General features: G+C 40.3%; 1 protein-coding gene across 4 annotated transcripts in view; it reads left to right on the plus strand.

The window, feature by feature from the left end:
• The window catches only part of Astn2 (astrotactin 2), a 917,671-nt gene that overhangs the window by 881,321 nt on the left and 16,991 nt on the right, over positions 1-19,359 (plus strand). For all 4 annotated transcript variants that reach the window (XM_034502232.2, XM_034502233.2, XM_076934798.1 and 1 more), the window contains 2 exons: positions 13,911-14,011; positions 15,124-15,307. In XM_034502232.2, the coding sequence (XP_034358123.1) occupies positions 13,911-14,011; positions 15,124-15,307 (285 nt within the window). The remainder of the gene's footprint in view (positions 1-13,910; positions 14,012-15,123; positions 15,308-19,359) is intronic.

Here is a 19,359-nt window from a genome sequence, read left to right on the forward strand (position 1 = left end):
AATCTATCTAAGAAGATATTCATGGATATGCAGGTACACTAATGCAGCCCCACTAATGGAAAGTCCTGACTTATCTTTGTTTAGCAGAGATCCAGGAGCTACAGAATACGACATTAAGATGAGGAATTCTAACTCCATCTTATCCATTCTACAGAACCCTCCAAATAACTCCTTGAGTCAGGTGGAACTTCATCTATTTTCTTGCCATGGGAACTATGACTTAAAGAGAATAAATGCTCAGAAATGTAAAAACCTGAAATATGGAATTTTTTTTTTTAAATCTAGAATGTTCTCTACTTTCATTTTCATGCTCCTAGGCTCTATGCCAGTATTTCTCAACCTTCCTAACTCTGTGACTCCTTAGTACAGTTCCTCATGTATGCTGACCCCAACCATAAAGTTATTTTCATTGCTATCTCATAACTGTAAGGTTGTTACTGTTATGAATTATAATGTAAATATCTGATATATAGATGGTCTTTGGTGACCCCAAAGAAAGGGTCACTGGACCCCCAAATGGGTTGTGACCCACAGGTTGAGAAACACATCTCTCTACATATACCAATCCAAGGATTCAGAATTCCACTGCAGTCGTCATACTCCCACATTTACAAATAAGCTAAAGATATGGATGTTCACTTAGGATCTCATTGAAGGTTTCTAGTTTTCTGCTTAACTAAAACTTTTTGGTTACATGAAGAGACATGAGATAGGGCTTAAAGCAGGAATGATAAAGAAGAACCAGCTCCCAAACACCCATCAAGGCCACTGCTATCTCAGAAGGTTTTTAACTCTGCTTTCTGTTTATTGTTATTTTTGCTGAGATTAAACTCTGGTCTATGCCCATGCTACATACATTTTACCACAGAGTCACACATCAGCGCCTCCGTTTCCCACACAGAATTCTTTTAGATAGAATTCACATCTCTGGAATTTTCCTCTATGAAGTACACAGTATGTATTAAAATTCAAATATTTTAAAGTTAAGCAAACGTTACAACAAATTCCAGAATATTTTCCTCACCTATAAAGAAATAGGAATTTACCCCTTTTCACCTATTTCCTGGCAGCCTCTAATCTGCTATGTGGCACTAGCCATTTCTATATTGAACACAGTTTACATGAATGGAATCAGACAACTTTTAATCTTGTACATCTAATATCTTTTACATAACTTAATTTTTATCAAAGTTCAGTGAAACTGTAGCTTCAGTAAGAACCACATTTATTTTCATGGCTGAATAATATTCAATTATATGGCTATACCAGATTTTGTTTATCTATCAGTTGATGACAAATTGGGTCATTTTATACTTTTTCTGGCCATTAGGAATAATACTGCTATAAAATTCTGTGTACAAGTTTTTTCCATAGGGAAATATATATTTGTGCATAGAGGAACTGGTGAGTCATACAGAAACTTTAGTTTGATTTTGGACAGGAACTACTAGAAATAGAAGAGCTGCTTCAGAAAGCTCTGGGTCTGACTGAGAAACTCCACTTCAGTATATAAATGAGGTGGAGAATGATTGAGGACAACACTCACAACAAGTTCAGGTTTCCACGTGCATGTGCACACATGTGCTTGTGTGCCTGTGTGCACGCACATGCACCAGGACGTATTAGAGTATGCATGTATGTTTGCCTACTTAAACATGCATGCATCACATACGCACAAACAACTGAATAATGATTTGATATCTTGGCATACATGAATTATAATGAAGTTTTAAATCACTTAGATTATATCAGAACTGCTGGAATGTCACATGTGTTTGTTAAAGTCATAGAAATTTACAATTAGAAAAGACCTTCCAACCAACCAAGTCAGTACTTTCTCATATTTTCTTTTATTTTTGAAACAGGGTTTAATGTAGTCCAGGCTAGCATCAAACACCTTTTGTAGCCAAGGATGACCTTGAACTCTTGATCCTTCTGCATTCATCTCAGTGCTAGTCTTGCAGATGTGTGTCAAATGCTCATTGTGTGTGGTGCTTGGGGGTCAAACCTAGGGCTTCAGGCATTTTATGCAAGCAGTCTACCCACCTGATCTCTCCCTACTGAGTAGTCTCTTTTTAAATGGTTTACTAAAAATAGGGAAATATTTTGTATTCCTACCTAGGTGACTGTGGCAGCTAAAATGCTTGCTCTCCATAATTGATTATCAAATGTCCTAAGTCATCATTTACACCTTAGAAAATGTGTTGTATTTTTTAAGGGGAAGAACACAAGTGTGTCACTGTGATATGTCAGTTCTGAACCTGGAATGTTTGTGGTTTACAAATAATACTAAATAAATATAATGAATAAATGAGAAAATGAAGAGGATAGAGAGAGAAGAGAGGAGAGAGAAGATGAGAGAAGAAAGAGAGGGGGCATGTTTTATCTTATTGGCTTATCTAAGCATCTTGGTCAAAACGGAATTGACTGTAAATATTTGGTTTAGCTTGGGTTTCGAGTAATATTCCATTGGTCTGTGCAGGAGATCTTACTGCAATCAGATATACTAGGAAAGTACTCTACCACCAAACTTTATCACTAGCCCATGCTGTAGTCTTTAGGACAGTCTTTCAGTTTGCTTCACATTTTATTGTTTCAATATTTGTAAAAGTTATTAGACTATATGCACGTAGTTTTCTTTTTCTTTTCTATCCAAGTAATTTCAGCTGCATTGAATTAACCTCTAGTGTTCCCTCTCAGTTACTTATGTGAAAGGTTTTTAGATTGGTGCTTATTTAGTATAATTCCCAAAGATATCATGTGGTCCATTCTTATCAAGAAGAGAAAGCAAGCAATCAGGTAATCAATCAATCAATCAATCAATCAATCAATATCATTTTTCAGGATCACTGTGGTGACAGCAGGCAGAATTAGGGTTTACCAACAGGAAACATGCAGTTTCACCATTGCTCATCCAGTGCCTATCAGATTACCTCTCATGTCCTGACATAGTGTGACTCACATAACCATCCAGTGGCCAAGCTAACCTCTATGTGAATCTGGTAGATTGCATTGCTCCTGACACTGATACCAGTCTTCAAGATTATTCCTATGCATAGAGATAATGTGGTATAATTTATTTTATTTTCCCATTTATGTATGTATGTATGATGTATGTATGTATGTATGTATGTATTCACTTTATACCCTGATTGCAATCCCCTCTACTTGCAGTCCTCTCCTCACACAGTTTCTCCTCTTTACCCATCTCCTTCTCCTCTGAGAAGTACCAACCCACCCTGGCACATCAAATCAATCCAGTACTAGACAAATTCTCTCCCACTGAGAGACAAGTCAGACCACTTAGGAGAACTGGACTCATGGGCATTCAGCAAAGTCAAGCACAGCCCATGTTCCAGTTGTTGGAGGACCTACATGAAGATCAGGCTGGACATTTGCTACGTATGTGCAGTGAGCCCAGGTCCAGCCCTTGTATGATATTTGGTTGGTGGTTCAGTTTCTGGGAACCTCCAAGGATTCATATTAGTTGACCTTGTTGGTTTCCTGTGGAATTTCTCTCTCCTGTTGGTCCTTCAATCCTTCCCTCAACTCTTCCACAAGATTCCCCAAGCTCCATCCTATGTTTGGCTGTGGGTCTTGCATCTGTTTCAGTCAACCTCTGGGTCAATCATACCTGAAGTTCTAAGAGGACAATTATGCTAGGCTCCTGTCTGCAAGCATAAGAGAGTATCATTAATAGTGTCAGGGATTGGTGCTTGCCTCTGGGATGGATCTCAAGTTGGGCCAGTCATTGGTTGTCCATTCCCTCAGTCTCTGCTCCATCTCTGTCCCTGAACTTTTAAAGAAGTATCATTTTCACTTCTTTTTTCTCATTTGAGCACCCACAGTGAGCAAACCTAGCAATACAATGTTCAGTGCACCAGTCACAGTTCTCTCTGCTTCCCAGGATCTTTCATTCATATCACAATTCTGTGAGTCAAATATTGCCAGCTCCATTTTATGGATAGGACAAATAAGGCTCTCAGAGATGCTATAAACAGGAAACAGACAAGCTCTGGTGAAATTTAGTCTCTGAGACCTCAAATGCAGGACCCTAGTCACTTCACTACTCCTACCTCCCCGACCTGTGGGGATATAGGTGAGTGGGCTTGATCTCAGTGTAAAGTAGATAAGAACTACCTGTTCTCTGTGAAAATACGATAACACGAATTTCATCCTTCTCATATGCTATAACTGAACTGTGACTCAAGATTCAGTTGTCTAACAATTCTGACTATTTGGGAATAGCATTGGCCTTTGAGTAACTAGGCCTATAATGGACCTGGCTGAAGTTCTACCAGCGTCTTTGTATTTTTGAGAAACTCAATTCAAATCTTCTTGGTTTGCATGACTCCTTGAAAATGGTTTAATCCTACACACACATCTGCAATAGCAAGGACAAAAGACAGCTGTGCAACCACTCTTATTATCTATGCAGAGTAGGCACCTAGGAAATGTGTGTGCAAACTCTAAGAAACTTTTCCCGTCTCCAATAGTTCTTTGTTTCTTTCACAATGCCCATGTGGGGTTATCAACAGTATTTGAGGCACAGAGAAGTCAAGGAGTCTGATGAAAGCCACTGAACTAGTAGCTGGTTAATGATAAGACAACTCAGAAACCACACCCAGTACCTCTCTGCTCCTGAGTGATTCCTGTCTGTAAAATCATTTTTCTAACTTCAGCTGTTGAAAAAGTCATTCAAGTCTGGATTTTCAAGATGCCGTCCAGTATAAAACAAAGGCGTAAAAAAAAGAGCTCACTATTTGTTATAAAGGTTCCAGAAGTACAAGCTAGAAAGGAAAAAAATTGGACATTTTACATTTATTCATTCTTTGTTGTGAGACCACAAAGTTAGATTGGGTGGGTTTTACCTTTAAGTAACCTAGTAAGTTATGAAGTTTCCAATGAAGAATAATAATCAGTCTAACCATGTGTTATATATTCCATACCCTGGAGAAAAAAGAAAAAATTCAAGGCAACAAGAAACAAAAATGTCAGAGATTTAAAGCAAGTATAAAAGCAAAGCCAGTGCCAATCTGTTCTTCTCTTGATGAAAGACTTAGGTTATTTGAAGAGTGAATGAATGAATGGGTGAATGAATGAATGAATGAATGAACAAACTAAAGTGACCATTTTCACAGTGTTGGCATATTCAGTCACTGAGGGTTGTTTTGTTTCACTTGTTTGGATGGTCAGTTGGCTGGTTGGTTAGCTGGTTAATTGATTAATTAGTTGTACACTCTTTCTACTACACAAATAACTCTCAGGTAGAAAAGGCAAGAATTGTTACCACTTTTTCATGAAAGCAAATACTATCCTGTGAGTGACTGACAACCCTAATATGAAACTGAGACTCCATCTAGTTCAGGGTCCCCTTTGAGTATGTATCCTCTTAAAGGAAGGATGATCCCTAAAGCAAACCCAAGGCCAAAAATGCATTTTACTGAAGAGCTCCTTACATGCACGCCATTTCATGGTTATCTGATCCTCTCCAGAATGGTCTCCAACTCCATGAAAGATACACTCTTCTTTTCTTTCTGTTGGGTAACTATCCCCATGTAGCTGTATGCTTGCCACTCAGTAGGCCTTTCACCGATGGCCAGGTTCATACAGTATGATGTGACTGTGATAATTAATCATTCACTTTTCAGTCAAATATTGAAGACATACCTGACACGTTTTGCTTGAAATCAACTTGTGTTTACTTTATTTCAGATATCAAATTTTATTTGTTTCAGAGATTCAAGGTCCTTAGTAAAGTGTGTTTTAGTGTCTGTGCACCTGTCAGTGAGATCAGAGTGGGAAGGTGGGGGAGGGGCCAAAGATAGGCATGATCACCATACCAAGTCTGGAAGTGATTATTTTTACCTGAATTTCGTGCTGATATTGGTTTTCAAAGTTGTCTTCTCCTAGAGTTCACCATTTTCCTGAATCGTTAATGTTTAATTTATGGTGCTGGAGTGATTGAAGAGTGTGTGTGTGTGTGTGTGTGTGTGTGTGTGTGTGTGTGCAGTTGGCATTTATAATTCAACCACAGAGATTAAAAAAGATAACTTAGGGGTTAAGAATGAATCCTGCTCTTCCAAAGAACTCAAGTTTGGTTCCCAGCATCTGGCAAACATAAAACCAGCAGCTCCAGTGAAATCTGATAACGTCTACCCTCTCTGGGCACACTCATGTATACATACCCTACCTGCCAAACACAGGCACACACACACACACACTTAAAATAAGTCCAAATTTAACCACATTTTACCTCACATCTGTCCTAGCTCAGGGTTCACAACCACCACCCAGATCGAGTTGTTTTGAAGGTTGAAACATAGGCACTACTATGCTCCTGCTAGGCTACTTGGATCATGTCTTTGTGGCAGACACTAGAATTAAAACTTTCTATTAGTACGTGTGGGCTGACCTGGAAAATAGGAAGGTTGAGTTCTGGTGCTAAGGGTAAGTGGGCTACATGTGGGAATCCATACACATTCTGTCCTTCCACTCTCGTATTTCTATACTAAAGGAAAACAAAGGTTTTTGCCTAGATCAGGGAAACTTAGGATATCTGAATCCTGACACCCACTCCAGACCATTTCCCCAATGGTCTTCATGTCCAAAGCTGGGAAACAGAGGGCAGAACAGGATAGGGCTTGCCCCAAGCTACGTTGCTCATTCAAAATAAGTTCTGAAATTGAAGTTCAAGTCTTCAACCAGCTATTGAGGTGTTAGTCTAGAAGTCAGAAGAGTTATGACCTCAGACCAGTTGCCTAAACATTCAGTGACTATGTGTACCATGGAAATGGTTTTTAACTCTGGTATCAAATGAAGAAAGGTAAGCAAAACTATTTCTTTAAGTATTGCTGGAGCTCTCTATGAAGTTCTATAAATGTTTCCCTAGAAGCACAGACTGTAGGATCTAGGGTTGCTGTCAGTCTCTCCTGTTTGTCCCTCTAGTATGAAAGCAGCCATAGAAACCACATTTAATTTTCTTTAAATGAAACTGTTTTCTATTTAAAGTTTATTTTTAAAAGCAGACAGCAAGCTGAGTTTGGCTTTAAATCCTACTCTCCATGCTTACAGGTTGTCACAGTTCCTATTGATGATTTATCAAATGATTCCTAAACTCAACAGCTTCATATAGCTATTTTGTTCCTCACATGAATTCTGTAATTCTGAACACAAGCTAGATTTCCCTCTTCTCCCTGATGTGTGGCATTTCAGGTACAAGAAACTCAGCTTGGCATGACTCAAGTCCTCAGGTTGGAATGACCTAAGTTTCCTGGGCTCCCAGCCTACTAAGGTTCCCACAAGCAACCTCTTCTCGTGGCGTGGCTTTCTCATACTCTACAGGCTCATGATTCCAAATGAGATGCTTTAGTGAGCTGGGGAAGGGGTATTGATTTGTACAGCCAGGCAGAGGAGTAACACACCATCTCCACCATTGTCCCCTCCTGGTCAAAGCACTCTTGAGCCAACTCCAATTCTAAGATGAAGCATCAATTACTCAATTGAACTTACTGAATACCAGGGTTTTTTCTATGGCTACCCTTGAGTGCATTAATGATTTAAATACATACTTAATGTGTATATGATATATGCCAGGCACTGCTTCAAATATAGTGTCCCTCTGGCATGAATATAATCATTCACATTTTGAAGAACAGAGAATTTGAAGAAGTATGGTAGTTTATAGAACCATGTTTGACCCCAGGTAGGCAGGTTCCAGAGCCCATTCTAATCCCTGCAGACTGTCTCACTGGCATCATGGGAATGAGCGTTTTTTTTCTCCTTATAGCATCCACTTGTAAACATTGTTCCACATCTCCTCTACTCCACATTACACATCATTACTAAGAGTGGCGAAGAAAAAAAATGGCATGATACAGTATTCCTTTTAAAAGTATTCTAAAATATGATCCAGGAGATTGAATTCTAGGTTTTTTTTTGTTTGTTTGTTTGTTTTTGACTCCATGGATTTGAACTTTGGCTCCCATCTTAATGTTACAGAAACCAAAAGTACTGTATACCAAAGTGTACTGGTAAAGGTGTCACTTGCATAGGAGCTTGTGCAGCCTGGACTGAAAACTAGAATAGTCTCTTTTCATGGGACTCTCATGAAGGGCAATCTGGAAGAGATAACAACAACTCTATCTGAGGAGAAAAATCTTTTGTCTCTACAATATTAGCTCTAACTCACCTCCAAAGATTAGAATGCTTCCACCCCCTACTACAGAGACTGGAAAGTGAGACTCTAAGAAGGGTAGTTAGAAATGTCTTCAATTCAATTGCTCAGACCAGAACTATGTGTTGGAAGGCTGGTGTTTTCCCTACCACCCCATTGAGCAGGGAGCAGAGCAATAGTAATGGGGGTGGGGAGTAGAGAACTGAGGGGTGGAGAGGTGAAGGGGTGGGTGTAAGCTAATGGGAAGTTGTTTGCCAAGCCTTGTCTGGGGAAGGAACATTTTATAAGACCGGGGCCTCTGGCCTGGAAACATCTGTTTCCCTTCAAATCAGCAAAGAGACTTTTGCCTCCCCAGAATGCCTAAATCATGTGGTGACTGGGGAAGAGCAGGCGTTGGCTTTGAGACTTCAAACACATTCTCCTGTCCTCTAGGGGACCTGAGCCTGACATAGGCCTCTGGGGCTCCCTCCCTGCTCTTACCCCCTGTCAGATTCTGAGAAGCTCTCACTGCCAATTAACTTCTCAGTTTCGATCTCTCACCCCTGCTGCTAGGAGGTCTGGGGGTCTTGAATGGGACCTGCAACAGCTCCTTTTTCACCCACCCACCTACCTCTGTTCTCCAGGAGGGCTACTTATCCCAGGTAGGGAAATCAGAGCCTTGGAAAGAAGCAAAATAATAGCAGTGATAATAAGACCAAGGGCTATTGTTCATGGACTGCTTAGCACATGCTGGCTGGCATGCTGGCATGTTCTCTACCACTTTTGGTTGTAAACCAGCTCCCTTCCATGGCAGGTTTTAATGTTGTGATTTTCATTTTATAGGTGAGTTGCGATAAATCTTCCCATATCCAATAAATGGAGAACTTGATATGAAAACCAAATTGCCAAATTCCTTCTGCTATTCTTCCTTAGAACCCCTCAATCCAATCATCCTTTGTTCGTTTCACAGATAGAAAATTTCATTTCCAGATGAGGGATGTGGCTTTAAAGCATGGGGTGGTTATTACTCATTCTGGCTAGTATTTGCTGATTGTTGTGGTACCAGGTGTAGTATTTACAGAAAACTGCTATGTCTGGAAGACAACTCATAGATAGAGAATTGAACAGGTAATAAGAAACAGGCTTCCCTAAAGAGATGATGTTTGAAGGGTAGTTCAAAGACAAGGGAGAAGAGTGACTCAGCCAGAAGATGCAACACCCACAAGAAGACAAAATGTGGGATCCATCCTCTGGATCAGGCAGCAGTTGGACCACCTTAACTAGAAAGCAGTAGGTAGCTAAAATCAGCAAATAAGACTGGAACTACTGCTAAGGTCACTCCTTGGATTCAGAGACAGAGTGACATGGAATGAATAAATGAACATTGAAGATCCTAGCTGAGAATGATAAATTGATGTGGGAATGATTAGAGGCTCAGGAGGATGGCACTGTCTTGACACTGAAGAAACAATCCTTTACATGTGAGCAGTCATCTCAAACAAATCACTACACAGTTCTTAGATTCATTTTAGATTCTCATTGCAGAGGACCACATGACTTTAAGTTGCCTAAACCACCACAGCACTATCTGGAAGTGCTATACCGAAACCCTAACTTTCAACCACATTGATTGATAGTTTTCCCAATGGAACAAGGTCATCATTTGGAGGAGAAATGGTTTAAGCCTAGAGCTTGATTCCAACTGAAGTCCAACATTGCTCTTAGATCCACTTCTATAGCCATCAAAACATCTTCAAAGTATATAAAGACATAAGCCTGCCACTTGTTTAAGACACTGCAGGACCCTGGAGGAGGATCCTGGGAGGCTTGGGTCTTTATCTTGAATTTAGTGGCTGTGGGTCCTAGTGCAATTCATTTTCCCTCTCAGCCTTCCTCTTGCCATATATGAAATGAAGATTCAAAGATAAAGGATGGAGCTCCAGGGTTTCCATCTAATCTATCATTCAACTTTCATCTGCTACTCAGGGACCACAGAGAACCAGAGTGTAGATGATATCCTCCTAACCCCTGAGAAGCATAAAATCTGACAGTGTGCTTTGGTATCTTCCCCCTCTATATTAGGGACCATTACTTTCTTCCTCTCACAAAGAATGCCCCAGCCCCAGCTTGATTTTCTAACTGATTTCAGATGTTGTTATGGAGTAGTTTTCCAATTACAGCTGAGACAGGCAGAAAGCACATGGCCTTATGACTTTTGACCCAGGTCTGTGAGATTGATACCTTCCTTCTTCTCTTCCGTACCCTACCCCACCATTCTGATGTGCACATCAAGCAGGGTGGCCTAAGGCCTTGTCTATTTGGTACTTTTGCTTGAACAATTAGATACTGTGCAAGCAAAAGCCCAAACTACACTTTAAGGGCTAAAGATTGAACCATGCCTATTATGTTGGCATCTCATTTATTCTTGATCCTCAGCTTGTGTCACTATAGCTTGCAAGTGAGGAGGCTGAGAGTCAGAAGTGGTAAACAACTTCCTAAAGAATTCCCTGCATGCCATTGGAAAAGACAAAGCTTCTACCCACCTTTCAGTCTTTAGAATGGTATTTGAGCTCAGTGGACTAGAATTTGTCTATCATATGCAAGACCTGGGTTCAATTGCCAGCCCTACAAAAAAGGCAAAACAAGCCTAAGACTACTTTTTCCCTAGCTCCGTATTATTGATGCTGCTTGAAGAAGCAGAGAAAACAAAGCATCATCAAAACATAAAATAGTCAATGAGAGAGAAGCCTTAAACATCTTCTAAATGTGTCTTGAGGCTAACTAGTGTATTAAGTTGCTCGCTTGTTACAAAATATCTATTTGTTCTTCAGTTGCAACATATCTCCTCTTCATGTTCAAATAAAATGCTTTGCAAAAACTATGTGTTCTTTTAAAAGTAAGTATTGTATATGTGGTTTTTATAAAAATCTGCAACTGCAACTTCCTCATGCCTCATTCCTTGTAACCCTGGAGATAACCATATGCTGTAAAATTTTCTCCAATCTGTTGATGGAGAAACTGTGAGGAATGGTATGCAGTTTTTTTCAAATTCACTGATTTCCACAAATATTGAGTGACTAGTGCTGTGTTAAATGATGCATGCAGCCATGCTGAAGTGTGATCTCACTGGACTTTCAGACTGAGATTGGAGCCCTATGTTCAGTAGCTTCTAGGGGAGCTGCCGTGCAGATGGAAAGGACATACCTGCTATCTTCAAATATAGTCTTTCCTTCTGACTTTGAAAGATGCCTAGTCTCATATTCCAGAGTTCCATTTTTCTTTTCTCTTTCTCCATTTTGTGAAAAAGGTTTATGTTAGTGGTTTTTTGTTTTTTTTTTTTTTTTTTTTCGAGGGTCTTCCTATGCAATTAAAGATGGCCTCAGTGTCATAATCTAGACCAGGCTACCTCTGAACCCCAAATCTTCTTGTCTCATCTTCCAGAGTAGTGTGTTTATATTTGTAAGTCAACATATCTATCTAGCTTCTGAGTTTGTTCTTTATCTTATCCTCTCCCCTCTACATAGCTTTCCAAAGAACACTTAAGTTTCGTATCCATCAACACTGAACACGCCAGGCAAGAGAGTCTTCTTGTCACTGACACCCTTGGAACAGAGAGATAAAGCAAGCTTAAAGACAGAAAGTTACTATCCCACAATCACACCACAAAGGGACAGAAGTGGAATAAAAACACAAGTCTGTTTATCTCTAAAACTAGGCTCCTTTTGCTATGGTCTCCTTCAGGCTTTGTACTGAGAAGTTTCTATTCACTTACCCTTGTACAAAAACAACACTTGAGACTTTGAGTTTATGGAATGTCAAAGCTCGAAGGTCTAGGTGAATCACCAAGATGAGACTGGTTCAGCCAGTGATTGGTGGAGCTGGAGCTGGGTAGAGTAAGTCAGAGCAAGAAGGTCTAAATTTCAATAGACCACAGGCTTGTCACTGTTACTCTCCAAACCTGTGTTGCTTGTTATTTTACCTTAGATTTCTTCTCCTGACACAGGGAAATAGGATGATTATTTTAGAATGGTTTCAGAAGATTAGAAAAATACATGGGGTAGCACTGGCTCAGCAGAGCTAAGGTTCCATAAGTATAGCTAATTGGAATTATATCTGTACACAGTTGATATCTGAAGATCTTGGTCCCAGTGACAGTACTTGGCAGCAATTTCACTCAAGGGCTTCAAGATCAAACAATCTTAGGTTTAAGTAGTCTGTCCCAGTAATCACTATGTGATTTTGGGCAAGGTGCCTTTCCTTTCTGAGTCTCAAGTATAAAATAAAGAGGGTAATTGTATATCTCTTTTAGAATTGCTTGGTGAAATAAACTGTTTAGCCCAGTGTGTGAAGCATTTTAAAATCTTAGTATATGTTAATAAATTCGTGCAAGGAATGTGTATTTATTAAGGGCCCAATACGCAGTCAATCAGGTCTGGCTGTTCTGCGGGTTCATAGCCATGACACTAAATCCATTTTAAATAACATGAGCTCAACTGGGGTGCTGAGTAAGTAAGAAAGGAAGGAACAAGGGGCAGCAGAACTCAGCCTTTAAAAAAAACAAAAACAAAACCGTAATCTAGGAAGCACACATCTGCCCGTGCTCCTGGTAGAGCTACAGTGCTAATGCTCAGAAATCTGAAGATAGGACGAGCCACAGGCCCTCCTTGCTCTGCGCATATTCTGTGCTCCAAGGAACTGTTCTCTGCATCTGCTGGGTCTGGTGTGAAGTTATGTCCAGAAGCTGAATTCCACCTATGTAGCATAGAGCTTCAGATGATATCATGAGAAGGTGGAGTCAGCCTTTTAGCTAGAATAATTTCCAAATTCCTTGTCGTAGCTTCCAGTGTCCTTCTTCCCAGTTGGCTTTGCCATACCACTTGCCTATTTTCCATCTGGTCTTCTTCTTCTCAGGGCCTTTGCATTTACAGCTAATCGTTTGCAGTTCATGTGCATTTATTGAGCTTGTTACTTTTCCTCTGATCATCCCCCCCACACACACACACACACAGACCTTGTATTGCTTTTTTCTCATTGTTCGGGTCTTAACTAAAAATTTACTTGCTTATAAAGGCATCTGTGGTCTATCCTTTCCTAAAAGCTCATGCATCTCCCACTGACCTCTCACATTGACCTCTCCTGTGGGATCCTGTTCTATTTTCCATCACATTGGCAATCCTTCAACTGTTCTGTTGTTCATTTTATTGTTTTAGATTTTAAATAATGTTCTGCTGGACTCTTTTATTCAAAAGTTAGCCTCTAAAACAGGTCCTGGGACACAGTTTGTACTCAGTAAGTAATTTTAAAATTAATGAACAAATGAATGAATGAATGATTGAATGAATATGTAAATGAGCATATTTATCCAGCAGTTTATCAGTGAGGCTCACTTCTCACCCCCTAGACTCAGACTGCTTATATCCACACTTCTATTCTGCCTACAAGAACAATGAATCTAAAAGACACCCACTCTAAGATTCAGCACCCTCACTGTGAAAGATGGGTATAATTTGGCCTTTGAGGTTTACTTAACTGCAAAATACAAGACTAACTGCAGTGTTCCCAACAGGCACTCAAAGCTCGATACATGCTTTATGATTTTATAATTATCATTATTTTAAAAATCATTTTTTTTATATGGAGCTTAGGGATTACTGAGTTCTTGGGAGCATTCCTTGTGGCCATGGTTTTGTGGTTTTCCTTCTAGCTCTCAGAACCCAGAAGGAAAGTCTCACTCTGATGTCTTGCTGTGCTGCAGGTTCACTCTGTATGCTGTGGATACTCGAGGGAGGCACTCAGAGCTCAGCACAGTGACTCTGAGGACAGCTTGTCCACTGGTAGATGACAACAAAGCAGAAGGTAGGTGATTCATCTCTGCATTTGCCAAGGAAATCCCACATTTCTCCTGTCTAAGTGCTGTCACTAACTACCACACAGAGGGTTTGTGAGTGTGTGTGTGTGTGTGTGTGTGTGTGTGTGTGTGTAAGAACTAAGAGAGCAAGAAGAACATAAAATGAATCATAATAGTGGAAGAACAAATCGAGATGAACTATCAGTATCTTTGCTGGTGGTTAGACTTGTTCAACCATTGACAAGGAATGTTTAGGATCAGAGTGTGTATTCTAGCTTGACAATAATATTATATGTGCTAATAGATAAGAGGAACCAAGAAGCTCTTGATCTTTAAGATGAGGGGATTTGTGGTGTTTTCTGGATAGTTCCAGAATGATTTTAAAACAATGGATAAACTGCTGAAAAATTAGAGGAAGAAATAGTATAAATTAGGTGCTTTCCTCATTCTGACTCCAAGTGCCTTAGATGCTTCCAGAGCCAACTAATATAAAGTGGGCACACATAGAAATTTTGATTGGAGCCTTCAGAGCTAAAGAGATTCATCATCTCCTCGTGATTGATTGAAATCACAATGGTTAACAGAGTTTGGAAGAGTGGGAATGACTCTGAATGACACAATGAAGCATCTAATTTCCTTTACAAGGTTTTTGAACATAAATCTATCAGACCTGACTGCAGAAACACCTTGGAAACATTTCAGAGGTGAGACAGAAGGAAGACATAGAGAGAAAGCAACAGTTCATTTAAGTCTCAATATTTCTTGGGAATGCCTGTTAAATTCTTAACACAAAGGTATTACCTTTTAGTTAAGCTTAGACTTCGAGGTCAAACTTTCTGCCAGGACTTGCATTGATTGCTTTGCATTTATTTTCTAATTTATTTCTCCCAGTACACTCCCACCCCCCCATGGCTGAGTAGACATCCTTATCTTCAGCTATATATAGGAAAACTGAACTCAGCTAGTTCAGTTTTCATATTTCAGTTGGAATAGAGATTTATCTAAGAAGACCACTCAAGTGAACCTATATGCACCAATGCCTTGCTTCTTGTGAAGCATGAGTACATCACCAACTTTTGCTCTGCTGTCAGTGATACATTCTGTGCTCCTCACCTCACAGAGATAGCCGACAAGATTTACAACCTATATAATGGCTACACCAGTGGCAAGGAGCAGCAGACTGCTTACAACACACTGATGGAAGTCTCCGCCTCCATGCTCTTCCGAGTCCAGCACCATTACAACTCTCACTATGAAAAGTTTGGCGACTTCGTCTGGAGGAGTGAGGATGAGCTAGGACCGAGGTATTTAGGGTTTTAGGTGTGTGGGTGGAGGGCCAAATGCTTTTTGCCTCTCATTAATTTTACTGATCATCCTTTACCTACATTGACAATGGGCTGTAACAAAAAAAAAAAAAAAAGAAAGAAAAGAAAAGAAAAGAAAAAAAAGAAAGAAAGAAAGGTGGGTGGTGACGAAAACAGTTATGTCAGGATTAAGGGTGGGAAGTAGGAAGAGACTGCTATTATTAGAACAGAGTAATACCGTATCTCCTTGTATAAAAGAAGGAAAAAACAGTGCTGTTTGCCCTTAGCAGAAAAGGAACCTTAATCACTAAAACATAATCCAAGACTAACAACAAAAATGGAACCAAAGAAACACATTGTTCAATTCTAGAAGAGCAGGAAGCTATCCAGTGAAAATCTTATCAAAAGAAAGGTCAAGGATAGAACAGGAAGTCAGGTGGGTAGGGAGATAGAATCTAGGAAGAATTGGGGAGAAGAAAGAATTTGATCAAAATATATAAAGATTTTTTATTAAAAAAAAAGACACAGCAGTCAAACAAGGTTTTTGTTTGTTTGTTTGTTTTGCTTTGTTTTGTTTTTGTTTGTTTTAAGCAATTTGATGGAGGGGTAAAAATGAAGGCGAGAATCTAACCAGTTTTCCAAATGTGCCTTGCTGCTTTGTTACATGGGATCTAAGATCATGTTGAGAGCCAACTTAAATCCATCTCCCCTGCCCCACAAGAATTCTGCACTCTGTTGAGAGGCACTAAAGAATTTCTAAGTTTTGGGGGCAAAAGGCTTAACAGCAGGACAGGGAGAAATCAGCAGGGGCCAGATCTTGAATGCCCTTGAAGTAGGGTCAAGGGGTTTGGATTATCTCCTTGGGTTAACAGCAGGTTTTCAAGTGTTGTTCACAGGGGTGTGAGGACAGTATTATCAGAACTCAAAGGGAGACGATTCTTCCATTGCAGTTGGAAGCTAAGAGCACAGGAGGGGAGGCCAAAAGGAGGCAGTGAGGCCTTCTGTATGCTGCTGTGATAGCAGCCCCATGGTGACAGTGTGGTATTCTCAGTCAGGGAAGTATGAGTTGAGGTAGCACTGGAGAGAAAGGTATGACTTTCTGAAACATTTAGCGTGCAGCAGTCCATGCTTCAAAATGTTCCCGCAGGATAATTGTTCCCATGTCTGAGTGATAAAGAAGTGGAAGTCCAACATGGTTTAAGTGAACTTCCTAGAGGCACAGAGTTGCAGATGGTAGCTAAAGTTGCCTGGATCTCCCCTGCTGAGATGAGTTTGCAGTCCTTCTGGAATGCTATGAGATTTGGCGAACAGTTGTTCAAAGGATAAAATAGAGATCTCTTCCCACCGTGGGTCTTATCAGTTCTGTTGGGTTCTGGACAATAACTTTCTTCCTTTGACATGAAAGGAAATTTCTGTAGATAAAAGCTAAAAGAGGATCGGTTAGCAGCAGTCCAGAGCCTCTGATGAAAACCCACATGAGTCACCTCAGTGCCGTCTTAGCCCTGAGCTTAGAAAAGCATTCAGCTTTACTGGGCTTGCCCACAGGACTCAGAGAATTTGGGTAGAAATAAACCCAGAGCTACACTTTTCTCTTTACAACCTGCTAGCATTCTTTATGACCCTCCAAGTCATAAATTGTCCACTAAGGCCTTCTGACTGCCCACAGAGGCAAGACTACCTATTTGGTAATGGACAATAATAATCAATTAACCTTCAGATACCATGTCTCCAGTCACTGTCTGCTAGCTCCAACACATGTCTCCCAGCTTCCTCCTTCTCTTGTCTCTTTAGATCCCTGAGAGGGGAGATTTCTGTAGTGACTCACACTGGCACGTCCACAGGAATAAAGCAGAGGTACCATGGACATGGCTGCATCTTGACTCAGGGAATAAACTTGTTGTACAACTATTAGGCTATGCCTTATTCTGTCCTTCAGCTAGCTTGTTTTATAAGATGATCAAGATAAACTAACACAGTGGCATTCTCTCTCTCTCTCTCTCTCTCTCTCTCTCTCTCTCTCTCTCTGTCATTCTCTTTGTCTCTGTCTCTCTCTATTTCTGTCTGTCTATCTCATACACACACACACACACACACACACACACACACACACACACACACACACCAGTGGAATTAAATATATGTTACACAGAACCCCAGGTCTTAACAGAATGCCACTCCTACAGACAGTTTGTAAAATGCCTACCCCTTTACTCTATGTCAACCTCATTGTTTTTATTTTGCTTTGTTTGATTTTTATTGGATATTTTCTTTATTTACATTTCATTTGTTTTCCCATTTCCAGCTCTCCCCCTTCAGAACTCCCTATCCCATGCCCCTTTCCACTGCCTCTATGAGGGTGCTCCCCCCCCACTCCTGTCTGCCCATCCTGGCATTTCCCTACACTGGGGCATCGAACACCCTCAGGCCCAAGGGACCCTCCTCCCACTGAAGTCCAACAAGGCCATGCTCTGCCACATATACAGCCAGAGCCATGGATGCCTCCTTGTGTACTCTTTGGTTGGTTGTCCAGTCCCGAGGAGCTCCAGGCTTTCTGGCCAGGTCAACCTCATGTTTTAATTATCTATGTTTAACTCACTAGCTATATCTTACTGGCTTCTGTGTTTGCTGTCTTCCCTACTAAAATGCAAGTTTTATATATGTATTTATTGATCTTTTGTGCCTTATTCACTTTTGAAAGCAGATGCTAAATAATGACCAGGTGCTTAATTGGATAGTGGTATGAGCAGGTGAACATGTGCACAGATGATCATGGATTCATTCTGATACATCCCCCTTTCCAAGTCTTGTCTGTGTACCTGCATATCCATTAAGTCTCAAATGTATTTTAATTCTCTCCATGCTCTAAAGGATGCATAGATTCCATTTGGAAATAACAACATCCAGAATTCTAAAGTCAAAGAATGAAGTGGTCATCTAGATATTAAAGGTCTTGTGTAGACTTTACTTCATTAATTGATTTATAGGTAAATTTTATGTGAAAACTTCTCATGCCCTTTGCTGAAGGCTGGGAATGAGTGAATAAAGCTGGTAAGGCTGTGTTCATAACTTAGCATCTAGAGAAGAAAATACTGTCAGCAGGAAGCATACTGTGAAGAAGAATGAAAGAACCTGTATAGCATAGTATCTTAAATATTAATTTGCATCATGTTAAAATGTTCATTCAGTGGGCTGGGAAGAACCTCAGATTTTACATTTTGAACACACTATCAGGTAACACTGATATTGGTTTAGAAGCATTTGATAGTAACAAGATTATAGTTCTGGGTAGATAGAGCAGCAAATGCAGACCCAAACCCAAGAAAGAATCCCTGCCAAAAGAAAGAGAAGCTAGTACTTTGAGCCAAAGAATGAATAGCCTGCCAGGTGCAGGGGATGGACACTTCCAGGAGGCAGCCAGTGTGAAGAGCAAAGTGATGGCAAGGTAAGAAAATACAGTGTCGTCAGGAACTATAAATATCAAGGAAGCAGAGAGTTCAAGGTGAGAAACAAGAAGGAAGAAATGAAAGACAAGGCTGGAGAGTTTAACTAGGGTCAGATTTTGATGGTTTTTGTGAAATCCTACTCAGAAGTTTGTTCTTTTCCCTGGAAGTTATGTAAAGGCTTTTAAAAGAATGATTTAAATAAATTTACTTTGCCTCTCAAGGGTTAGCAAATGTGCAGAACCAACATGATAAAGGGATGGGACAAGACACTTGTTTGGGCTAGGAGCCCAGAGTGCATGTCCTGGCTTTGCCACCTATTTACTATAAGACCTGGAATCAATTCTACCTTCATTCTGGACCTCATTTGTAATGCAAAAGGGCTTAACTCTAAGGTCTCTTCCAGCTGGCAAGCCAAGGAACCAGAAAGCCCTGAAGGTCACAGCAACCAGAAAATGAAGACAACATGGATGTCATTTTGCCTCTAGCCCAATATCCTGTTTCTGGGGACCTAGGATGCCCAGGGAGAAACAAACTTTTCCCAAGAGTTGACACAAGACGAACCCTGTTTCTTGGCCCATATAAACTCCAACCCAAATGTTTTCAACTTCT

This window comes from Arvicanthis niloticus, chromosome 5 (assembly GCF_011762505.2).
Source record: "Arvicanthis niloticus isolate mArvNil1 chromosome 5, mArvNil1.pat.X, whole genome shotgun sequence".
Lineage (NCBI taxonomy): Eukaryota > Metazoa > Chordata > Mammalia > Rodentia > Muridae > Arvicanthis > Arvicanthis niloticus.